At 41.8% G+C, this 21,365-nt stretch overlaps 1 protein-coding gene across 6 annotated transcripts in view; it reads left to right on the top strand.

Annotated features, from left to right (window-relative positions):
• MECOM (MDS1 and EVI1 complex locus) overlaps positions 1-21,365 on the top strand; it is a 322,308-nt gene that overhangs the window by 139,860 nt on the left and 161,083 nt on the right. For all 6 annotated transcript variants that reach the window (XM_039713580.1, XM_039713581.1, XM_039713587.1 and 3 more), the window contains exon 2: positions 2,677-3,026. In XM_039713580.1, the coding sequence (XP_039569514.1) occupies positions 2,677-3,026 (350 nt within the window). The remainder of the gene's footprint in view (positions 1-2,676; positions 3,027-21,365) is intronic.

Raw genomic sequence — 21,365 nt, 5'->3', positions numbered from 1 at the left:
TAGCCAGAATGACTGAGATAAGTATAACTGAGGCCTTTGAGTCTGCGAGAGAGAAATTAAACTGGACTGTCCCTGGGGAAGATGAAACATCTGTAAAGCTGTGCTTGCTGAATGTTTAAGGCTCAGCTTGTGCTGGCTTGTGGGCAGGCACTGCTGGCAAGTGGAGCTGAGGGAAGGTGGCCCTTGGGGACAGGCACAGGGCAGGTCCCTGCTTGCTGTGACTTCAATTATTTGGCTGAGATACTCTGTTATTTTGTGCAGGAGAGTTGACTGTGGGACACAGAGTGCCTTGGTTTTATGGGATTCTGCTTGGCAGGACAGGGACAACAGCAGTGACTGTGTGAGATGGGCTTTTTGAGGAGTTTGAGTGTCAGGCACCCAGCTGTCATGGAAAATCAGTGGGATTTAGATGCCTGAAGTTTTTACCCCCGGCGCCCCCCTTCAAGTGAGCCATGTGCTTATCATCATCCAGATCACTTTCCTTGTGTGATTTCTCTTCCTGCACCCCATGTGTATACATGGGTTAGGCTTTCTTTTTTTTACCCCTGTTTCAAAAACAGCTGAAGTCTTTTAGGCAGGACTGCAATCTAAACAGTTGGGGGAGGACATCTGAACGGGAGCACGCCTGCCCAGGCTGGGTGCAGCATTGCTGCCTGCCTGCAAAGTCAAGGAACATGTGCAAGTTTTGGGGGATGCTCAGGAGGTGTGGATGGACCTCTGTCACCTGTCCCACGATGCTGGAGCACAGCTGTGTCAGGGGGTAGCAGCAGGGCCATGGTGTACAGAGGTGGCTGCTGAAGGGGTTGTCTCAGTGCAGGGCAAAGTGAGGGGTGGCATCCAGGTACAGCTGTGTCTTTATCCTTTTCATGCCCTCTTTCCTGTCCTTTGGAGTCCCAGATAAGTGGTAGGAAGGTATGGCATGGGCTTATGAGAGCAAGCTCTCTGCACCAGTGCTTTCATGAGCCCTCGAGCATCATTACCAAAGTCAACTCTGACAGGTAGGATTTCTGAACCACAAGCAATGGGAAATCCCTCTCTGTGTCCTTCTCGGCTAAATGGTGGAGTCAGTCAAGATTTTCTACTTCTCAGAATGCCAGGTATTAGGAAAGTGACCAACTGATCAATATTGGGTTCAATTGTGAAAGGGCAGGCAGAGTCTGCCAAACCGGAGGCAGAGGGGACGGGTAGCTGAACTTTCCTGTGACATGTATGAGGTCATAGCCAGTGCCACATAAAAGAAAGAAAAACAGTTCATGGCTGTGAATAAATTGCTCACAGATGAAGAATCCAGTTTGCCAGTCCTGTGATGGGAGCAATCTATTCCAATGATTTGTTATGTCCCAGTGTTTGTCTTAGGCAGTACCAGAAGCATGAAAGTACAGATATAAAACCGTGAGATAATATGTAACAAAGATGTGAGAGACAATGGGCTATGACCAGTTTGCAGTGGAAAAGGCATACGGTGCTAATCTACCATGGATAGTTTCTTAAATGAGCAAGAAATTGAAAGAACATTTTAAAGTTTCCTGTTTCTTCACTGAAACAGAGTCATTCTGAAAGCCAAGCCCAGTGTAACGCTTTCATTTCTGGGCCAACCATGTTATGCAAATATTCTCAAGCTCAGGTTTTAAATACCTGATCTCTTAGTTTCACTCCTTGGAGAACAGTATTCTCACCTCCTATTTAGGTTTGAATTAAGTGGAATGAGTTCTGGTGTATATAAAACCCCAAGAACATGAATATGTTAAATGAATATAAACAGTAAAGAAGGCTTTTTTGGCTAGTTTTGCTGTTTTGACCCCTTTACATGTAGAGTTGAGTTAAGCACTGTATTGCTGGTGCAGCTAAAGCCCCTGCTGAAGTGACTCTGAGTTTCTGACTAAAAGGAATTTATAATCAGTCTTACATTTTAGGCTGTCAAAAATAGTGAGTTTTTCTTTTTTCTTTTTCTTTTTTTTTTTTTTTTTTTTTTTGTTGGCAGTTTTAGCCCCAGAGATGAAGGTAGTTTTTTTTTTAATGTGTTTTGGATCTGACCCAGCTTTTTTTTTGCAACTGTAAGAGGAGAAGGTTCATGTTCTCTATAAGGTGCTGTTTGGATCCTGAACTTATTTTAGACCATTGCATTTCTTGGAGGTCAATGGTAAGACACTGATTTACATCAGCTGAAGCTCTTGCCAAGAGTTGTGTGGTAGGCTGGATCCTTTCTCCGAAGACTAATTGGAGGCCATCAAACTTAATTTTGACTACTTTAGGTTCAGTCTGTCTCTCTGCAAGACCAGTGAAGCTTTCCTGCTTTTCACTTCTCTTAGATTTCAGTTGTAACATGTAATGCTGGCTTTCAGTTGTAATTTCAAAGCATGTGCGGGGTGCAGTGCTGTACCCAGAGCCGACTGGACAATGGGGTGTGCCTGCCTGTACATCTGTGTGCAATTCCCTCGCCTGTGCTCAGTGATGCAAACCACTTTTGATGTCAGGAATATTCAGAAACACTGTGTTACTCCCAGGCCTACGCTAGAGAAAAGGCTCAGCTCCATCCAGGGTGAGGCTGTGCTGCAGGATTAGTGGTTGGTGACGTCTCCCAAACTGTCCCTTCCACTCCATGTGCAGTCTGAAAGGGTTTCATGAGCAAAACCTGTCAGGGTGTTTCAAATCCTACCGTTTGTCTTTCTTTTCCAGGTGATGAATGTTTGTATGAGAGCTTTCCAGAACTTCCCTTGGGGGAAGTGCCAGAAGCTGATGGAGAGGCTGCAAATGTCCAGTGTCCAACATCCATCAGCATCCAAGAGCCGCCTTCTCCAGCCACCTCCAGCGAAGCTTTCACACCCAAGGAGAGCTCTCCTTACAAGGCTCCAATATACATTCCTGATGACATTCCCATTCCTTCAGAGTTTGAGCTGAGAGAATCCAACATTCCTGGAGCAGGATTAGGGATATGGACCAAAAGGAAGATTGAAGCAGGGGAAAAATTTGGCCCTTTTGTAGGAGAGCAGCGGCCACACCTGAAAGATCCTAGTTACGGCTGGGAGGTAAGATGATGTACATTCTTTTGGTCTGTTGAGTTCTTGTGTGTCTCTCTATAAACACAGAAATATTTGCAGAATTTGAATCTTATCCTGCAGCAGCCAACCCATATTTATGTGCACAAACTGCTTCCTGGTCTTTTGGTGTTTTCTGGATGGAGACGAGTGTAAATTGAAAAAGAAAAAAGTCAGAAATTAGTATTGCTCTTCATGCATGAAATGTAGGTGGATATTGGTAGGTGATGATCCTTTTAAGGAAAGTGAGGAAAAAATGTTGTTGGAACATTTCTATACCATTTTAAATCAGGTCTTGGATAGTCCTGCATTATGTCTCTGGGTGAGGGATTTGCAAAATCACTGCATTATAGGTTTGAAATGAAACTGGGTGCTGTTTTCAGGGTTGTGAATTGCCACTTTCTGTCAACAATGATTAAAATAGCCCTTAAATTTAGTGATGTATAGCTAAACATGCTATTGAACAACTTTGTGTTACTAGGGTGCTTCAAAAGCTGGGGGGTTGATCCATTTTACTTAATGGGAATTCTGCCACTCATTTGGTGAAGTAGGTTTGGATGCTAGTGCCATACCCAGTGCACATGGGGATGGTGTGGTTCGTGTTACTTCTGCTGATGCTTTGGGAAATCCTTTCCCTGAAGGAGCTCATGGACTCCCTTGTGAGTACAGGTGCTGGATCCTGCTTTCCCTGCCTTCAGGGACAGCATTTTCCTCACTGTGGTATCGCTGAGGATCTGTCATGAGCTCCTGGTCCACGGTCAGGTCAGGGATTCAGACATCAAGTGGTGCTGTGTTGTGTTATGATGTAACAAATGTTCCTGCATGGTTTTATTCATGGTTTCAACAATGTGCTGTAGGAACAGAGCACAATCTCTGCGTTCCATCTGTACGTTTCCTTTGGTTTCTGATAAGGGGAGCCATGCAGGGTTTGTGTGGCTCTCCAGGGGCACGCCTGACCTCTGGAGAGATGGGAGTTCATTTTCCCAGGAAAAATGGAGCTTCGTTGTGGAGCAGAGCCTTGCAGATATGGTGGAAAATGGAAGCTTGAGTTGCTCTTAACTATCCATAAACACTCAGGGAGTTCATTACAAACTTTCCATCCAGCTGTTTAAACTCTTGTGAGACCTGTGACAATGTGACAGAATAGTGTCAGGAGAAATCATAGACTTGGCAGAACTCTACTGCGTTAACAGACTGTGATGCAATATAATTGCTAGTGAGAAATCTTTATCATTTGGAAAAGGCACCAGGAAACCATAAAATTTGACCTTTAACCACACCACAATTAAGCTCAAATATTGATAACAGAAATTAAAGCAAAACTGTTGCTACATGGCTGTACTTGCAGGTTTAACATTTTTCCAAAATTAGGGTATTTTAGGTTGGACACTCAAGTGCTGTAGAGCAGGATAATCCCACTAAGACTGAGGGAAACCCATCTAGCTTTTCACGCCCTTAGATGCTGGCAATATGCTACAATATTAGAGACTGGTTTTCCTGCTTGGAATATTTCAGATTTTGGGGTCTGTGACATTCAGACAAGAAATTAATATCTTGATAGTGCTGGAAGCCCAGCTGGCAGTCTGAATCCCTTTCAAGCTGCAGGACTCGTGCCATTTGAATAGTGATTTTTATTTGGGACAGCTGGGGCAAGCTATTGAAAAGTGTTGGAGCAAAATCACACAAAATCAACAGTCAAGTCCCTCTTCCATTTGGTCACTCACCCAGAAATATTCTGTGGTGCTTAGAGGAACTTGAAACTGAATATTTTTTCCAACAAGTGGGTTAAATACGTTTACTGTAGTTGAAGAGAGACAAAGAAATTCTGGTTAGCAGAGTTTACAGAGTGAGTAAAATGTCTCAGAGTGATGGCTGGGGCTAGAGGAGGGATGTGGGGGAATCTGGTAGTGCTGGAGAGAACTTCAGTGGTGCTCATTCCACCCCAGATGCTCATCATCACACCCCTCGGGAATCCACCACTTCCTGGGGCTTGTGCTTTGGATATGAATGTACAATGGTGTTTAGCTTTCAAAGGTGTTTTGAGGAAAACAAACATTAAAACAGTTTTGTATGGAAAGACAGACATCTTCCTCAGCCTTTTTCTGATGTTGCACATATTATCCATTTTGTTATGAAAAATTTGCTCCGTTTTTGCAGCTGTTTAGTATTGCTAGATAGTCTAAAATCTTACACTATAAAATTTTAACCGAAAACCCTACATTCACCTTGGAGAGAAGAGTTTACAATTACACACAGATTTGGACTGTAGCTACATTTTTGAAAAAGACATATTTTTCCTTTGCAAAAACTTGTCATAGTTTTGGGTGTTTCCAGCTGTGGGATACTTCTGACTTTCAGTTTTTGTGGCTGATATACATCTGAATTGATAGTGGGATTAGCCTGGAAGAGAAGTGGAAGCTGAGGCAACTGCTGCTGCTGTTGAATTCTGCAGCCAGGCAGTTGATGATAAAGAAAAATTTTCTGCATCAGGCTGAGGAATTTCATGGAGCCTGTTCCTACATTCCCCTATAGCAAGACTCCCTATGGGATCAACACAGAGTTCTGTCAGAGCAAGCCCAAGAAAACAATGTCCATTGTGTCCATTTATACACTTCAGCCATAAAACACACTCTGGGACAAAAAGAATTTGTTGTGATATAGTCGCGCTTGGGTCATGATTAGAGTGCTGTAGATCAGTTTAAATGAAAAGCCATAAATTTGAATTTTATCTCATTTTGTGGGGCTGGAGTTGAGCATTATCTAATCAGGTATTGGTTAGCTGGAGTACAAATCGAACAGGGGGTCACCGGACAAGGGGAAAGGTCGAGCTTTTTTGCAGTTTGTCACGGGGGTTTTAGTATTTGCCGGCAGCCCGAATATCCGAGGGGGTCGGGAGGCTGTTGCTCGGTGCTTGTTTGAAAAGGGAAAATTGACTGCTGCTTAATCAACAAAGAAAACAAGCTTTTAAGGGATGGCAGTAATTTTTTTTAAACAAAAGTAAGGGAGCACAAATTTAGTGATTTCATCGTGGTTCATGCCCTGCTATGAAAAACAACCGGGAGAGGATTTCAAAGCAAGGCTTTGAGCAGGTCGCCAAAGCACACGCACCCACCTTGGACCAGAGGACAGCCACATCCCAACTCAGGTCTCTTGCTGCTCTAGCAAACTCAAAGTCTCATTCATAAGAACAAATTCTTCACAGCTCTTTTGATCCTAAACTTTTATTTCTTTACTAGGAGGGCAAAACCAGGAGCAATAAACTCTAATAAATCAAACCTGTCACAGAAGTAAAAAAAAATATTTTAGAGCTTTATAAAGCAGCATATAATCTGTTTATAGAGCAGAGTATATTTTCCTGTCATGCCAGGGAGGCTGAAAAACAACTCATATTTGGTAGAGTATGCTTGAGCTGATGCTATTACTTCTAAATGGAAATTAGGAGGCCATTTGGCTATTTATTTATGTCTCCTCTAACATTTTTCATGTGAGTCCTTTGAGAAAACTGCACAGCTTCCTAAAAATTGTTCTGGAGTACAAGCTTCCCACTGTTTTGTAGGGACTGGAAGAGTCACAGTTTGAAGCTTTAATTGTGCACTCTTTTGCTTTTTTTTTTTTGGCAGTTTTAAAACTTAAATTTATTCAAGATTCTGGGGTTTAGGTGTACCATATATTGCTAAAAGAATTAAATAATATGTTAAAAAAATTATAGGCTTTTAGAGATGAAATCTAATCTAAATGCTCACATATATGGGTTGTAGCATCTAAACCAATAGCTTGATTTTCTTAGCATCCAAAGACTTCTACTGTACTCAGTGGCAGTTACCAACCAATTCCTATGTACAGATGTTAGTCCCTGTTTTTGGGTCCTTTGGAAAAATCGATGCCAGAATGCTGAAAGCAGCATTTTTTTGCTTGTTTGTTTTGTTTTTAATAAAAACAGAGCAAAAAGTCTTCTAAATAACTTCCCGTGAAATTCATACATCTTAAAACTTGAGTTAAGCTATTCTTAATAAACAGTGACAGTGCTGAGGGACATAACTCCCTTGTAGTCAGGAAAATCACTCTGGGAAAGAGCAGTAGATAATCTTTTTTTCAAAAAGAAAAATAGAAGAACAAAGACTTCATCACTTGTGAATATTTTTCTTTGGGATATGGAGTGTGTTTTAGTGTTAAACAATAAAACCCTTGATTTTCTGCTGTTGTTTGACACTTTCACACTGCCAGTGGTCTGTGACTTTTACAGACCAAATCTTGGCTTTTTCTTGAATTGTTTTCAACAGCATTAACATGCAAAACATCACCACACTCAGCCAGGTGGTTGGAAAGCAGGGGAGTATAATACAGATTCCTTGCCTAGGTTTTCTCCTTTCATATGGATTGCAGCAGTGTAGACACTCCAGGGATTTTCACAAAATTATTATTGAAGCAAAACCAGAAACAAGGATGTGGGCTACTCTGTTATTTGGAATTAAAAAAGGAATGATTTGTTTTATGGTGGGAGGTGGGGCTGCTTTTTGATCAATACAAGACCAATCTAGCCTTGCAGAGCGTGTTCTCCCCCAGATCAACAGATCATCCACTCCTGGCAGCTGCAGGTGGGGGTGACACCCTTACCTTGTCTTCAGCGCATAGGTGATGCTTTATCCCATTTGGAGCTCAGCTTTGCAAGGCATAGAGCACGCTGGCCGGGGTCCAATAAAGCACTTAGGCACGAGCTTATCATCAACAGGATTACCCAGGTGTTTGAGTTAAGCACGTGCTCAGCTGCCGTGTTAAGCTCTCCGTAAGGGACGCGGTGTTCGGCGCGCACGGGACGGAGTTCAGTCCGTGTGTCCTGCCTGGGCTGAGCGTGCACGAGGGTGCTTCAGACAGCCCCTCCAGAGCTGTGCACTAAAAGGACATTGCTGCAAGGGTTACCAGTCTGAATTCTTCTGTTGTTTGCATCTGGGTCTCGTGGTGAGGCTGTGCCTGAGTCGGACACGGCTGCAGCAAGGCAGGCAGAGGCTGCTTCATGAGCAGAGCCCTGCCCTCACCGTGGATGTCAGCACCATACTCCAGCCAGCTCCCTGGGCTTATCACCAGCTTTCTCCCTGCCTGGAGAACACACAGTTTATAACAGCAAATGAGCAAATATTAGGTCCTTGAATAGCAAGATACGAGCAGGTGGACTTGTCATTCAGTTTGAATTAAATGTATTGACAGCAAAGGGGAGCTGTTGGTCCTTTGGGTTTTTCTGTGTGGGTGGAAGATGCTGAGGACAAGGGGGATCATTCAGCACTAGTCTGTGTTGCTTTTCTTGACTATTCCTTTCTCCTCCACCCTTCAATTCCTCTAATTTTTTGATTAATATGATTAAGCAGAGTCTTGCATGAGGTTGGTGGGATGTGGTGCTTTGTTATTTTGGCAAAGACCACAACTTTCCCTTGGTCAGACAAAGCTGCTGCTTGCTGGGAGGGGAGCACCAAAGCTCCCTCCTCAGCTGGCCAGGGGAGCTGACCTCAGAAAACCTTTAGATTGATATCACACAAGGGAGCTGAGAGGCTGCAGTGGTTTTTGGAAGGGAGGTGCTGCTCACCCCCATCCTGAGCCAGCTCTGGCACTGGGGCTGTGCTCAGGGGATCTGGTGAGGCTCTGAGCCAACCCAAGGTCAGCGTGGCAACAGCCTCAGGAAAAGGCTTTCAGCCAGCGCAGGAGGCTGAGCAGCTGTTGGTGTGGCACAGCTGGAAAATCTCACAAAAGCTTTTGTCCCAATGAAACCCAGAATGGGTTGTGTGGAACTGACTCTTTCTCCAGCCACAGTGGATGCTCTGCCGTGTCCTTGACCTTGAGGGCAGGAAATAGCACATTTCATGGCAGAGTCTAAAGCCACAGAAACCTCTCTGTAGGTCTGTGTGTGTATTGCCCACAAAGCCACTGAGGTTTTAATTTAATCAGGAGGAGCATTAGCTCCTGAGGGAAGCAGAGTGAAACCATAAGGGTCAAGTGGACTTAGAAGTAGGAAGGGGAGAAGGAAGTTTTGTTACCTTCTTCAGAGCAGAACCGAGAGGATGCTTCAGGAATTTGTATTTCTCTTCAGAGCAAAGAGATTTTTATTTATTTAAACACCACCAAGGTAGCTTTTGAGTTCAGTAACATTCTGTCCAAGCAGGTAAGAACATTCAATTAACAGAGACAAAAGCTGCCATTGGGGTAGATTTGAGATTATCAAATTACAAAGAAAAATAAATGAGATATGCCAGACATCCCTTTAAAAGACAAAACGGGTAAATTGAATTTAGCCATTAAGGAAGACAACATCAGAAAGAAAAATAAAAAATATTAAACTGAAGAGAATAATAATTGCATCTAATAGAACTGACAAACAATCATAATTCTTCCCATTAAATAAATACATTATAAAAATTTATTATGAAATGCCACATTATGCAAGGCAGGATTCAGAGATGAGTTCTTTGCATTAAGTACAGTAGATGCCATTAAGGAAAACAGTCAATATGTCACTAAGCCACGGCCTGTAAAATTAAATTGATTTGGTAAATGTAAGTAAGATAGATCTGTTTGCTTTCATCATCAATTTTGAGTGGGTGAACAGGTGATGTCACCAACCTGGGAGCGATAAAGATGCAGGGCCATCTGGAAAGCTTTGTGATGGATGGGCAACTGCTTTTGGATAGTGACAGTGCTGTGGTACTTTGTCACTTGGGATGCAGTACTTAATAACTTTTCAATACCATCATAATAAATTTCACTGCCTTATTAATATAGAAATGGTGAGTTATTACTGTGATGGCTATTGTAAATAACAAGAGATGCAGCTGTCAGAAGCTGATTGTTTGGGCATGTTTCTTTAAGCAACACAGTTGACTTGGGATAATCAACGTATGTCTATATCAGCAGAGTTTATTGCTCTTGTCAAAAGAAAAAGCAGCATTATTCAAAAATTATATGAAGTCCATAATAAACAACTTTAATATATTATCAGACTTTTCCTATAAGTTTCCTAACATGGGACAATAAATCACTTTTAATAATGCCTTTCTGTGTACAATAATATCCTTATGCTGTAATAATGTCCTTTCCTAACTATTCACCAAACAGAACTTCTGAAAAAACATAAAGGCATCTCGCACCCATCAGAACACTTACAAAATTAAATCTCCCTATTTCATTAACAGGCTTCTTCTGATATAAAGCTGATGGGCTCTAGCTGTGTCTTTCTTTTTTCTGTTTTAATTGAACAGATGTAGTTAAAAGTAATCTATGACAAAGAAATACAGACAAAATTATAACCATGTGTCCCTAAACACTGGCAGGAAAGAGCATCTGTGGGTGTTTTATGAAAGCCCAGCACTGCTCCGTGACATTGCTGCTAATGTCATCGGGCTGAGGGCTGGAGAGAAACAAAATGCATAGATAGCTGTTAGCAGAAGATGAATTACCAGATCAATCATTTAGCACCATTCAGGGTATTACACCATTGTTCCCCGGGAAGATAATTAAATCAATGATGTCTTTCTTATTTGTGTAAAGAGCCACGAACTTGTAAAGAATATCCAAACCTCCTCAAACATATTATTGCTGGATTTTTTTTTTTTTTGTTTAAACCCTACTGACTTTGCCTTTCAGGCTCTAGCTTTGTCCCTCTTTTCAATTAAATGTCTCTCCACCATTTCTATGACTGCTGAAAAGAGAGCCAGCAGTCTATTAACAGGCAATAAAGTTCAGGAAGCCTAAGACTAGTTTCTTGGGTCAGAGGTGAAAATTGCATACTAAATGAAACAAAGGTGTGTCTTGATGGCTCAACAAGCAGTGGAGAGACGAGCATACATGTGGGCAGGAGGAGATGGTCGTCATTAAACAGAAGCAAATGAACCAGGAGTTGGGGTATGGCAAGATGCTTATTAACCCAGATGAACACATGCTCTGCAGAGGACACAGCACTGGGGTTTGATGTTTAACAATAGCATTGCAATCCGGGCGTTTGGTCTAGTGAAGACATCACAAAACCTGAAAAACAAAATAAATGCCCAATTTTTTTTTTTTTTGCTACAGCCTGCAGATTAGGATATGTTCATTGGATAAATAATAAAAAAAAATACTTATTTGGAAATAAAACCAGAAAACAGTAATTGGCTAATAGGGTATTTCTACCCCAGAGAGGATTAATATGGAGCTTTATTGTCGTGACAGCCCTCATATTTCCTGGCTGAATCATAGGTGGCATGCACAGGAGTGAGGACAGGGGTTGTCACAATCCTGCCTGACTTTAGGTGATTGTGCTAACTTTGGTACATACAATACTCATTAATTTGGGAAAGAAATACAAATGTTAAGTGGCCCTTCCTTTTAAAGCACAGACCTCGTGTTTAGTGTGGAAAGATGTAAAAGAGCCCACAAAAAGCATAACATTTCATCAGGTGAAGCTTACGGCGTAAGGGGGCTCTGGTGTATAGTGGGTTTCCCAAAGTGTTGTTCTTAGTCTTAACTTGATGAAGTGTATTGGCAGCAGGCACAGAGTGGGCTGAGCTGGAGACCTGGTGTGGAGCTGCTCAGGGTTTCCAAAAGGAGCCTTCAGTGCCCTCCTATCTTCTTGAAACAGCCTCATGTGGCCAAATGGGCTTACCAAAAGTATAGCTATTTGTTACGTGGGTGTTTTACTAAAAAATAAATCTGGATATTAATGTTTTCAAAGAGGTTTGTGGTTGAGGTATTTAAAAACTGTGGTAGAAATGTTGATTTTGTGTAAAAAAAGGTAAAGCTCTCCTGGAGGGGAAAATGGAAGTTTGGGGATGGGAAAGTTTCATCATTGCTGCATTTACAGAAAATATTCTATAAAGGTAAATTGTAAGTATTGATCTAGTGGTAACCTTCAAATAAGGCAAAATTTGCATGTGAATATAGAAAAAGTGATTTTGCTTTCCAGTGTTAACTTGGCATCTACCTGTTTGGAATATGTTCGTGTGTAGGCAGACAAATGAGCAGCTAACAAGGAGGAGAGAAAACAATTTTTCTGTCTTTAATGCTAAACCCAGAAATGACCCTAAAAAACCCTCTGTGCATCCAGTGCAAAATGGTGTTGATAGCCAGGGTGAGCAGCAATGTGCTCAATGCCTTGCCTTTGGTACACACCTCCTCTCTTGCACATACAACAGTATTTTACCATTTCCCCCCATTTAAGACTGTGTGAGGAGGCATTTTATTATTTGCTTGTAGATCTGTGATCTCAAATTGCATTTTCATCTACCTGCTGACCCTGGGCTGTGCACTTTTCTTTACTTCCTTCATCCCTGTTCTCCTCCTCTCATAATTGGTGCTGCTGTTCTCCACATTGTCCCAAAACCTTGGAGTCAGCAGGAATCCTCATTCAATCTTGTGAAAAACATACTTCTCAGCTTCTACCAGTCTTTTGTAAGTCCTACCTATCCCTGCCCTTTATATCTGGCCCTCATCATCCTCAATTTATTTTTCAGCAGGTCAGTGCCAAAATTGCCTCCAGCACTGGCTATGCACATGGGTTGCTAACCAGCTCTGATTGTCTTTTAGTGGCTGCGTATATTTTAGTTTTCTACTGCATCTTTTCCTTCCTCAACTCTCCTCATGTCAAGATTTTGGTGTCCCTCACTTCATTTTATCTTGGGGCTTTCTCCCTGTTGTGGACACAGTTGCTCATTCCTTCCCACAAACTCTTCCCTCTGCTTGAAATATCACCACTTCCAACCATAGCAGAGCAGCTCAATCCCTACCGGTATGGACCCTCATTATTCCCTTTCAAAAGCTGATTTTCTCAAGTCATCTCACCAATTTGATGGCTGGCATTGTTGCAAAAAAGGCAACATCTCAACTTCCCTCATTAAAGCCCTTTTCCCTCACACTAATGCAAACAGAGATGAATAAAACATGTTTTAGGCAGATTTCACAATAGTTTAAATAATTATTTGAAGATTATGACTTTAACAGACGTTTCTGTGTGTAAAGAAACCCTCGTGGTAGGTATTTAGCCCAGGGAGAGTGACTTGTTTGGCATTTGCATTCGAATACTTTTGTGCTTCTGGAGCAATTTTAAGACTGGACTATCTGATCCCACCACCCATGGCAACAATGCAGATGTAGAAAATGAAAATTCTGGTTTTCAGCCCCAGCATTCCTGAATAAAATTTAGCTGATTGCAAGAGTATAATTTTTGGGTGTGATTTTTTTAGTGGGTTTGAGTTTGAATGGGTTTAGAATAGGTGCTTGAGCAGCTTTTGTCCCCATGTTAATACCCCCGCAGCAGTGGGAGTCAGGAGGAGTGAAATGATGACCTGAAATAGCAGACGGCTCCAAACAGAGCTGGATTAATGTGAAATGGGGCCCTGGTCCCGTCCAGGCAGGAAAGCCTCAGCCAGCCTGGAGGCGCCCGTGCCCTGTCCCATCCAGCATCCAAACCCCAGCCCACCGAGCCCCTGCTCCTTCTGCAGCACAGAAATCCCCCAAAGTGCTCTCCAGCAGCCCTGACAGCGTGATGAGCCCTGTGCCATGCTGAGCAAAAAGCAGCAGAGGGATTAAAACCCAATTTGCCCATATTCTCATGGGCTTTGTAGATTTTTTTTGTGTGTAACTTGCACATTTGATGTGTTTGGAAAGGCTCAGTGGTACCGTTCCTCCTCCTGTGATATTGCCAGGCTCACTCTGCAATGCTGAGGAAGAGAAAAAAAAACCCCAGCCTTAGTGTTGGGAATTATTTATAATTTGATGCAACAGGTTTAAGTTACCATTTTTGTGGTGAAAAGAAAAGCTTAGCATGATCCAGATTTTCCTTGGTTTCCTCCCATTCTGCTTAGAAGCAGAGGTATTCACATTTCTTTGTCTAACAGTTTTATAATGTCTTAAGAGATTAACAGTGAGCATGAATGAGGAGCTGAGGATTAGACGACAAAAAGCCCGAGCCGTCCACTACCTTGTTTGCACATTTTACATTTTTCAGCATTGCCGAGCGAGTATAGAAACTAAGGAAAGATAATAAGGACCAGAGTCCCAAAAGTGTTTAGTGATTCAAAAAAATTCAGATGCCATGTCAGAACTGACAGAATGATGGAGCATTATGTGGCAGGACCCACTTTTTTGTCTTAGGGTAAGCTCTCGCCCTGAGTGAATGCAGATGTTATCGCAGGATCCCAGACAGACAGTCAGTGAAATGTGACAGGCTGTCAGCAAAGTTACACTACGTTGAGTTTGCTAAAATATCCCAAAGCTTCATGCATAGCCTTTAAAAATTATTATAATATATATTTTTAATTTCATACATATATATTTTAATATATATTTATTTAAATATATTAAAATATATGTATTTATATACATATATTTAAATATATATATTTTTTTTAATTTATATATATATATATGTAAAAAACTCTTAGCTCAATCAGTTGGGAGGTTAAAAAAAATAAAAGATGAAAAAAATAAATGGTTACAGTAACCTTTCCAATCAGGCATCCTTTGAATGGTTCAGACGTGGCTGTAAAAGTTTTTTTAAGAGTAGGGGGAAAATGATTATCTGAAATATTTGGAAGGTTATGTTGGCATCGGTGAGATTTGTAGAGGCAAAGCACAGGGTAAGGCTGTTAACCACATGTCAGAGTGTGTCAGTCATTCCCTGAATGATTTGGGTATTTACCCCTGTGAAGTGCTTAGGCAAATCAGTAATAGCAGCCAGCAGAAGTAAACCTTGCCTGTGCTCAGCTTGGTTTTCTCTTTAGCAGGGTATCAGCTTCAAAACAGGGGAGTTATAAGCAATTATAATTCCTTTACTGTTTTTTGGGAGTTTTTTAAACCTCAAAATTAGATGCAAACAAGCTGGTAAAATTGCAAACTGAATAGTAAAAAGGACGTCAAGTGAACTGATTAAAACATGCTCAGAAAAATAAAAATATATGTCAGGGCAAATCAATGCAAATGCTCTGAATTCAGATGCTCTGAAGTCATAATGAGGCTCAGAAAATGACTTTTGTTTTGAATTTTGAGTCTGCAAGAGATATTTGATTTGTAAATATTGTAACAAGATATAAGCTTTTAAAATTTTGTGCAGTAAAAGAAAGGGCTCCCTTCTCCATAACCCAAAATATTTAGCTTTCAAGGAATATGCAGGGAGGTGATGTTATTTATATGCCAATATACTTGCAGGACTGTGCTTGCCGTTTTCTTCTTTTAATACTTCATTATGTAGAAAATATAAATATAATCTGGGAAAGTCAAATATTTTTACAGATGCAATTGATTTTCCCTTTCGAATTAGGACAGAGTCAGATTCAAGCTTTTACATAATTACAGGACAGGGAGCCTAAAATACTGATGTTTTCAATTTATTTCACAGCTTTATTTTAAAGGTATATTTCCTTCTACGGGTTAGTAGATTTTGATTTGAAAATGCTAAAGTAAATTGCATATCTCTTTTGTAAGTAATTATATATATCATTCAGAGAAACCCCTTAATAGTCTGTATTGGTGTCTTATTACTGTTAGCTTAAGCCTAAATTTAATGAGAAGGCTGTTTATAGTGGCACAAACTAATATATTTTGCTAGAATAGGAGTTGCAGTACGTTTGTTCTCCTGGAAGCAGAGCAGAATAATGCATGTGATTTATAATCAATTTAGGTCTGCTTTGGAATAAGATGATCTTGCATTATTTGTTTCCATACACTGAAAATATTAATTTACTTCTAGAGGCAGGGGAGAAAGGCAAATGTAGGCAGCCACAATTTAGTGCAATTTGTGTTACAACAAAATGTATTACCAGCCAACACAACAACCTTCCGGGCTGGGAAAAATGGGATGCAAAGACACTTAGGAGATAACATCTCACATCGTGTTTTTGCAAAAAACTCCCCCCAACAAACCCTCGAAGTAAACAATCCAACTAAATTATGCATATGGAGGAAATGATTGAGAATATGTTTAGCTGGTAATCGCGCTCATGCCGAAGTTTTAAATTTCATCTGTCTGCTCAGATCTATTGTGATCCATTAAGTGGCTTCCTTTTTTTCTGACAAATTGAATGCTGCAACTGCAAGGAGCTCTTTTGTTCTTTTAATTCAGTCAGCATGGAAATGATTTTCTCATTTCAGGCCCTTTTCTGTCCTCTCTTCATTGTGTCAATAAAATAGAGTTGTGCAGAGCTGCTCTAATCAGCTTAGAGTGCTAATTCATTGCACTGGGATGCTATCTGGGTCCGGCTACAGGTGGGCACTAGAAGGGGTCAGTCTCCAGGGGAGTCTAATTGTGTCTCTCTTGGGTCTTGTTTGCAGAATAACTCAAATCTCAAGCCCTGGCTTAAGAAAGGAAGAAAAAATGCACAAACACAGGCGTTCAGGGGCACAAAACATTCCTGGATGCACCACACGGTCTCGTGGTTGTTTCTGGTTTGACACTGGGGAAGGGAATGTTTTAGTTCAGTGGTAAAAGATTAATAGGAAACTTTGTAGATAAGTTTTAAAATTTGTGTGGGAATGTGGTCATTTTGAGATATAGGTGTGCAAGAGGGAAAGGAATGCCTTGGTGCTGGTGAGGGATTGGGGGGAGTCTCAACTCTAAATTTTCGAGGCTTTCAAAACGCTAACTAAACCAAGAAAATATTGGAATAACAAATCCCCACTGCATGTGCCACTTTTGAGCCAGCTTTTTGCCAGGCACAAGGGCAGGTTGAGTATGGGGAGGGGGTCTGCCCAGCACTGAGGAGCTCAGGGGACCCTCAGGAGAGCAAGGCAGGGACCCTGGGTGCCCCAATCCCACTCCAGAGCCTGAACCTGTGGCAGCCCCTTCCTCCCAGCATGGAGGGGCTGTGCTAAACAGCAGGAGGTGAAGCTTTCTGCTGGGGGCTTGGGGCCTTGTGTTGGGTTATGTCAGAGAAGAGACTGGGGATGACCAAGAGAGGATCAGTACAAGGCGAATGGAAACCTCGTGTTTGTCTTCTGCCCCAGTATTGTGCAGTTTGGCCTCAGAACTGTCCCTAGCACAAGACAAGCAGACTGCAGGCTTTGCTGGTTTGGTTTTGGTTTTTTTAATAGATGTTTTTGTTTACTGCCAACCACAAAAAAAACCCAAAAAACCAACCAAAACAAAACAACCAACCCCTGAGAAAAGAGGCACTGATGGGGAGAAGGGAAGGGAATTCCCAGTCAATCTCCTGTTTCTTGCCACCTTGTCCCAGGGTGGCAGTGTGGGAGCATTTGCCCTGCACTGTGTCCTTGTCTCTGCCAGCTCTGCATCCCTAGAGCAGCTCTGGCATCTCTCTCATCAAGCACTGGGCAGAAACTGCCCAAATTTCCCAGACAGACATGCTAGATGCTGCCAAATATCCTCCTGAAGCAAGGCCAGCAACCCCAGCACAACTCTGCTCCCAGCACTTTCTATGCGAGCCAACAGAGGCAGACACAGATGGGTTATAGGTTTCCTACCAAAAAGTTCTCAGTGCCTTAAGGATGGCAGAGCAGCCCTGGCACATGCCCTGGCTGGGAGGAAGGGCACAGCTCGTGGCAGAGCAGCCAGCGACTCTGTGGAAAAAAAAAAAATGCAGTAAAAGTGCTAAAGAAAACTGAACAAATCATAAATTTCCTTAATAGTGTAGCAAGAGGTGAAAGGCTGTTTATTTGGACAGCATTTTGCTTTTAAATTAGCATGAAGATTTTCCCACAGAATGCATTTCCCTTGCCCATAATTGCTTATAAAAAAAAAGTGGGCACTTTTTGAAATTACTTTCAAAATTTCAGTTCTGGAAAAAAAAATACTGGGCTCATCCCAGACTCTTTTTTGCCTTTGTGTGACTGAGGTGCTCTGTGGTTTGTGTGCAGGAAAAGTGGGCAGGTCATGGCTGTGGCACGTGGTCGTAGGGCAGGGGCAGATCCTCTCCTGGAGCACAGTGGATCTGGGGAATGGGGATGTGACAAAGTCTCCCTAAAGCTGGTGGAAGGTGGTGCCTTTTCCTCAGAGAAGCCAGTACTAACTCAGAAATGCAAAATGGGCTCTGCAGGGCATCAAAGCCTCATTCTTGGCTGTTTCCGTGCTTGCAGTCCTTCCCTCCAAGCTCAGCCTGGCTGAGTTTGGGCAGGACTCCTCCCCACGGGTGGATTTCCTACGGGAGCTGCTGCTCTTTGTGGTTTTGTGGCAGACCCAGCACCATGAAAATTAATTAACATACCTGAAGACACCCCTGAGCAGGAAATCGTAGTGCTGCTCTGTCTTTCAGGGGTGAATAGGATCTCTCTATTATCAAAAACTCCATCAGGGAAGAGGAAATTAAGTTCCTAATTAGACAGTGTCCAAAGGAAGAAGTGAGGCATTGAAGAGATGAAGAAAATTGAGAGGTAGCTGATGCCTGTATCAGGCTAATGATAGAAAAGGAAATAGTAGAGCTTGAAAGGTCGCTGACCTTATTAGGCTTGGAGAAAAGTAGTAGATCTTCAAAAGCTTTCACCTATGATAGGTTGACAATGTGTGAAGTTCTCAAGATGGTCAGAGAGGAAAGACAGCCCAGAAAGAGCATGGGAACAAATTAGGCAGATTACAGTGAGCTGCAGAGATACAGCATGAAAAGCATATTTAGAAAAGAAGGGAATTCAAAGAGAAACAGCCAGAAATGTTTCATTTCTTGGTGAGATCTATTTTCACTAGGAGTACAGGATTTTCTTTCCCACTTAGTAGTTTTATTTTTTTTACCATCAATTAAACTTGGTAATGATCCCTCACTGGGTTTAACATTTCCCTAATGAAGTATTTGCTTTCTGCTAAACTGAAATATTTCAGTGGTAGCCAACTCTGTATATTAACTTCGGTGAGATGAAGATAGTGTTGCTAATAATAACTTCAACATTAGTTTTTGAATAGAGGAACACTCAGTGAAAGCACTGCAGATCCCTTAGTGGCAAGAGGCTTTTACCTTGGAATATCAAACCTGGCCAGCTGCAGGAATTTTAAAGGCTGTTACAGGCTATTTTCTCAGTGGGTAAAAACTCCCTGGCTCTTTAAATGAGATATTACAAGCAACAAGTCTATAGCAAGTCAAATGAAATGCCCCTAAAGCCTGCCTCCTCCCAGCCTCTCTTCCTGCAGCAGTTTTGTGCTGTCCGTAGGTGATTTCTGGGAGCCAGCAAGGCCTGATTAAAATCCTCCCTGCTGGTTCATGTACAAACACGGCTTTGAGTTTAGAGGGAAAGTTGCTTCTCTGTCTTTCTGGTAAATGCTCAAGTTTTCTTGTTTCGACTGTTAGTAGGAAAGGGGGAGAAGGAATGCAAAGGAGAGGAAATTAAAAATACAGCACTGCACATTTTTCATGCAACAGGACCAGTCCGTTTACAATGTAACATAACAGCAGTTTTTCAATCAAAATAAATGAGGACAAATTCTCTGCTGGTAAAAGTAGATGCAGTGCCATGACTTTCCTTTAACGTAAGCAGCGCATGATCCACTCCAACATAATAAACCCAATGTAAAGGCAGACCATGAAAAAAACTAATTTTTTTCTTTGGTTGTGAGCAAGTTTAATGGCTTTTTTAAAAATGCTCTGTGAATAGCAGGGCTGTTTTTAAGTAAGCCCTGTTGTATTATGAACTTAAAAACCCCCTTGCAGACAAGTGCTACCATGTGGCAATTCACAACTAAGGCAAAGATGCTTCCTGAATTTAAAGCTGACACTTTTATCATCAGAAGGAAAAACAGACTGAGTGCACTTCCTATGTTTTTCTGGAGTTTGTGGTGCCTTCTTGAAGCAGAACCACCATGTAGGACTGCAGCCTGGAGGCCAGAAGTGCTGCTGGAGTGGCCTGGAGAGCAGCATGTTCCTGTTTCCCTCAGAGGGCTCTGTGGAGCAGATTCTGGGTGCTGAGGGTCCTGGAGATGGGGAAGGGCTGCCATCCCTGATTAGATATGCTCTGTAATAGTATCGTCCTGTTTTCACTCACCACGGCAGAACATTTCTGCTGGGCTAACAAGGCATGGGGTAATGAGAAACATGCCAAGTTTAAGGGAAAGAGGAGTCAAACCTTCGTACAGGAAACAAATGTGATCAATTACCCCAAGTGCAGAGCTCACAGATACCTTATCTTAAGGCTCCTTAAAATAAGAACTTGATTGTTTCCAAATGCGTCTAAGAAGTCAGTGATAGAAACACATTAATGTGAGAGACACGGGAAATTTTATTACCTCCAAAAATTGTCATTATTACTTGCTTCTGAAGATATGGAGGAATCAACACAACTGTCTAACACATGATCATGGCAATAAATCTACAGCTCCCCATGCATGTGCAGGCTGTATGTAGAAGCAGATTTTCAGCATTATTTTATTGCAGTCATTAAACAATATTTCAAAAAGCACTACCAGTACTTATCACAATATAAAAATCCCCTTCCTTCCTTCCTTCCTTCCTTCTCCCTTTATTCCTCCCTTTATGCTTCCCTTTATTCTTGCCTTTATTCCCCCCCTTTTCCTCCCTTCCTCCCTTCCCTCCCTTTCCTCCCTTTCCTCCCTTTCCTTATTTTGCTGGTTGATTATTCTCTTTGTCAGTTCTCTACCATCTGTGGATATCTACTGAACTTAGGCTGGAACTGGAGATAATTAGCCAAAATTTCTGACAATCAGGGTGTTTTCTGAAGATCTGTTAGGAGCAGGGAGAAACGTGCAATGGCCAGCCCATACTGAGGTATGGCTTTGACCTGAAGATATGTGATTCTCTCCAAGGTTTATAATGTAAGTCTGGAATGCTTGGGACAGGAATATATTGTTTTTAATGGAATTGCTACTGTCAGCAGGGACATGACCCATGGGTGAATTAGCAGGAGAAGGGAAGCCACTGTAGAAAATCTACCAGGCTCTTCCCTTGCATGCAATTCCCTTTGGCATCAGCAGGAGTTGTGTGCAAGGTCTGTTGGAGTATATGATCTAAAAAAACCTCTATTCCATTGGAGTCACTGTCTGAGATGAACATGATATCTTGTGTAGATGCATTTACACAGACTGGAAAGGCAGTTTTGCCACTGGTTTAACAGGAATAGCCCCAGCTTTTGTGTTTTTACCTGTGATGGTGTGCTCCTTGGGAAAGCAGTTTAAAAGCTGAGCTCTCAGGACTGATGCACCTGTAAAAAAAAATAAATTACAGTCTTGGTGGGTTTTGTCAGTAAAGAATCCAAACTGGAGTTCAAAGGTATCTGCTCACTTATAAATCCACATCTGATCACCTTTGTGAAATGTGGACAGAAATGAGGGCTGGAACATGTATAGTTTGCTAGACATCTCTTGAGATAGGCATTGCTATGTGTGTTATTGCATCATTCAACAGGGACTTGTTTCCTTTAAGACAT

The sequence above is a fragment of the Passer montanus genome, unplaced genomic scaffold (assembly GCF_014805655.1).
Source record: "Passer montanus isolate IOZ18808 unplaced genomic scaffold, ASM1480565v1 scaffold29, whole genome shotgun sequence".
Lineage (NCBI taxonomy): Eukaryota > Metazoa > Chordata > Aves > Passeriformes > Passeridae > Passer > Passer montanus.
The sequence above is the reverse complement of the archived record's forward strand: the minus strand, read 5'-3'. Positions and strand labels throughout refer to the sequence as shown.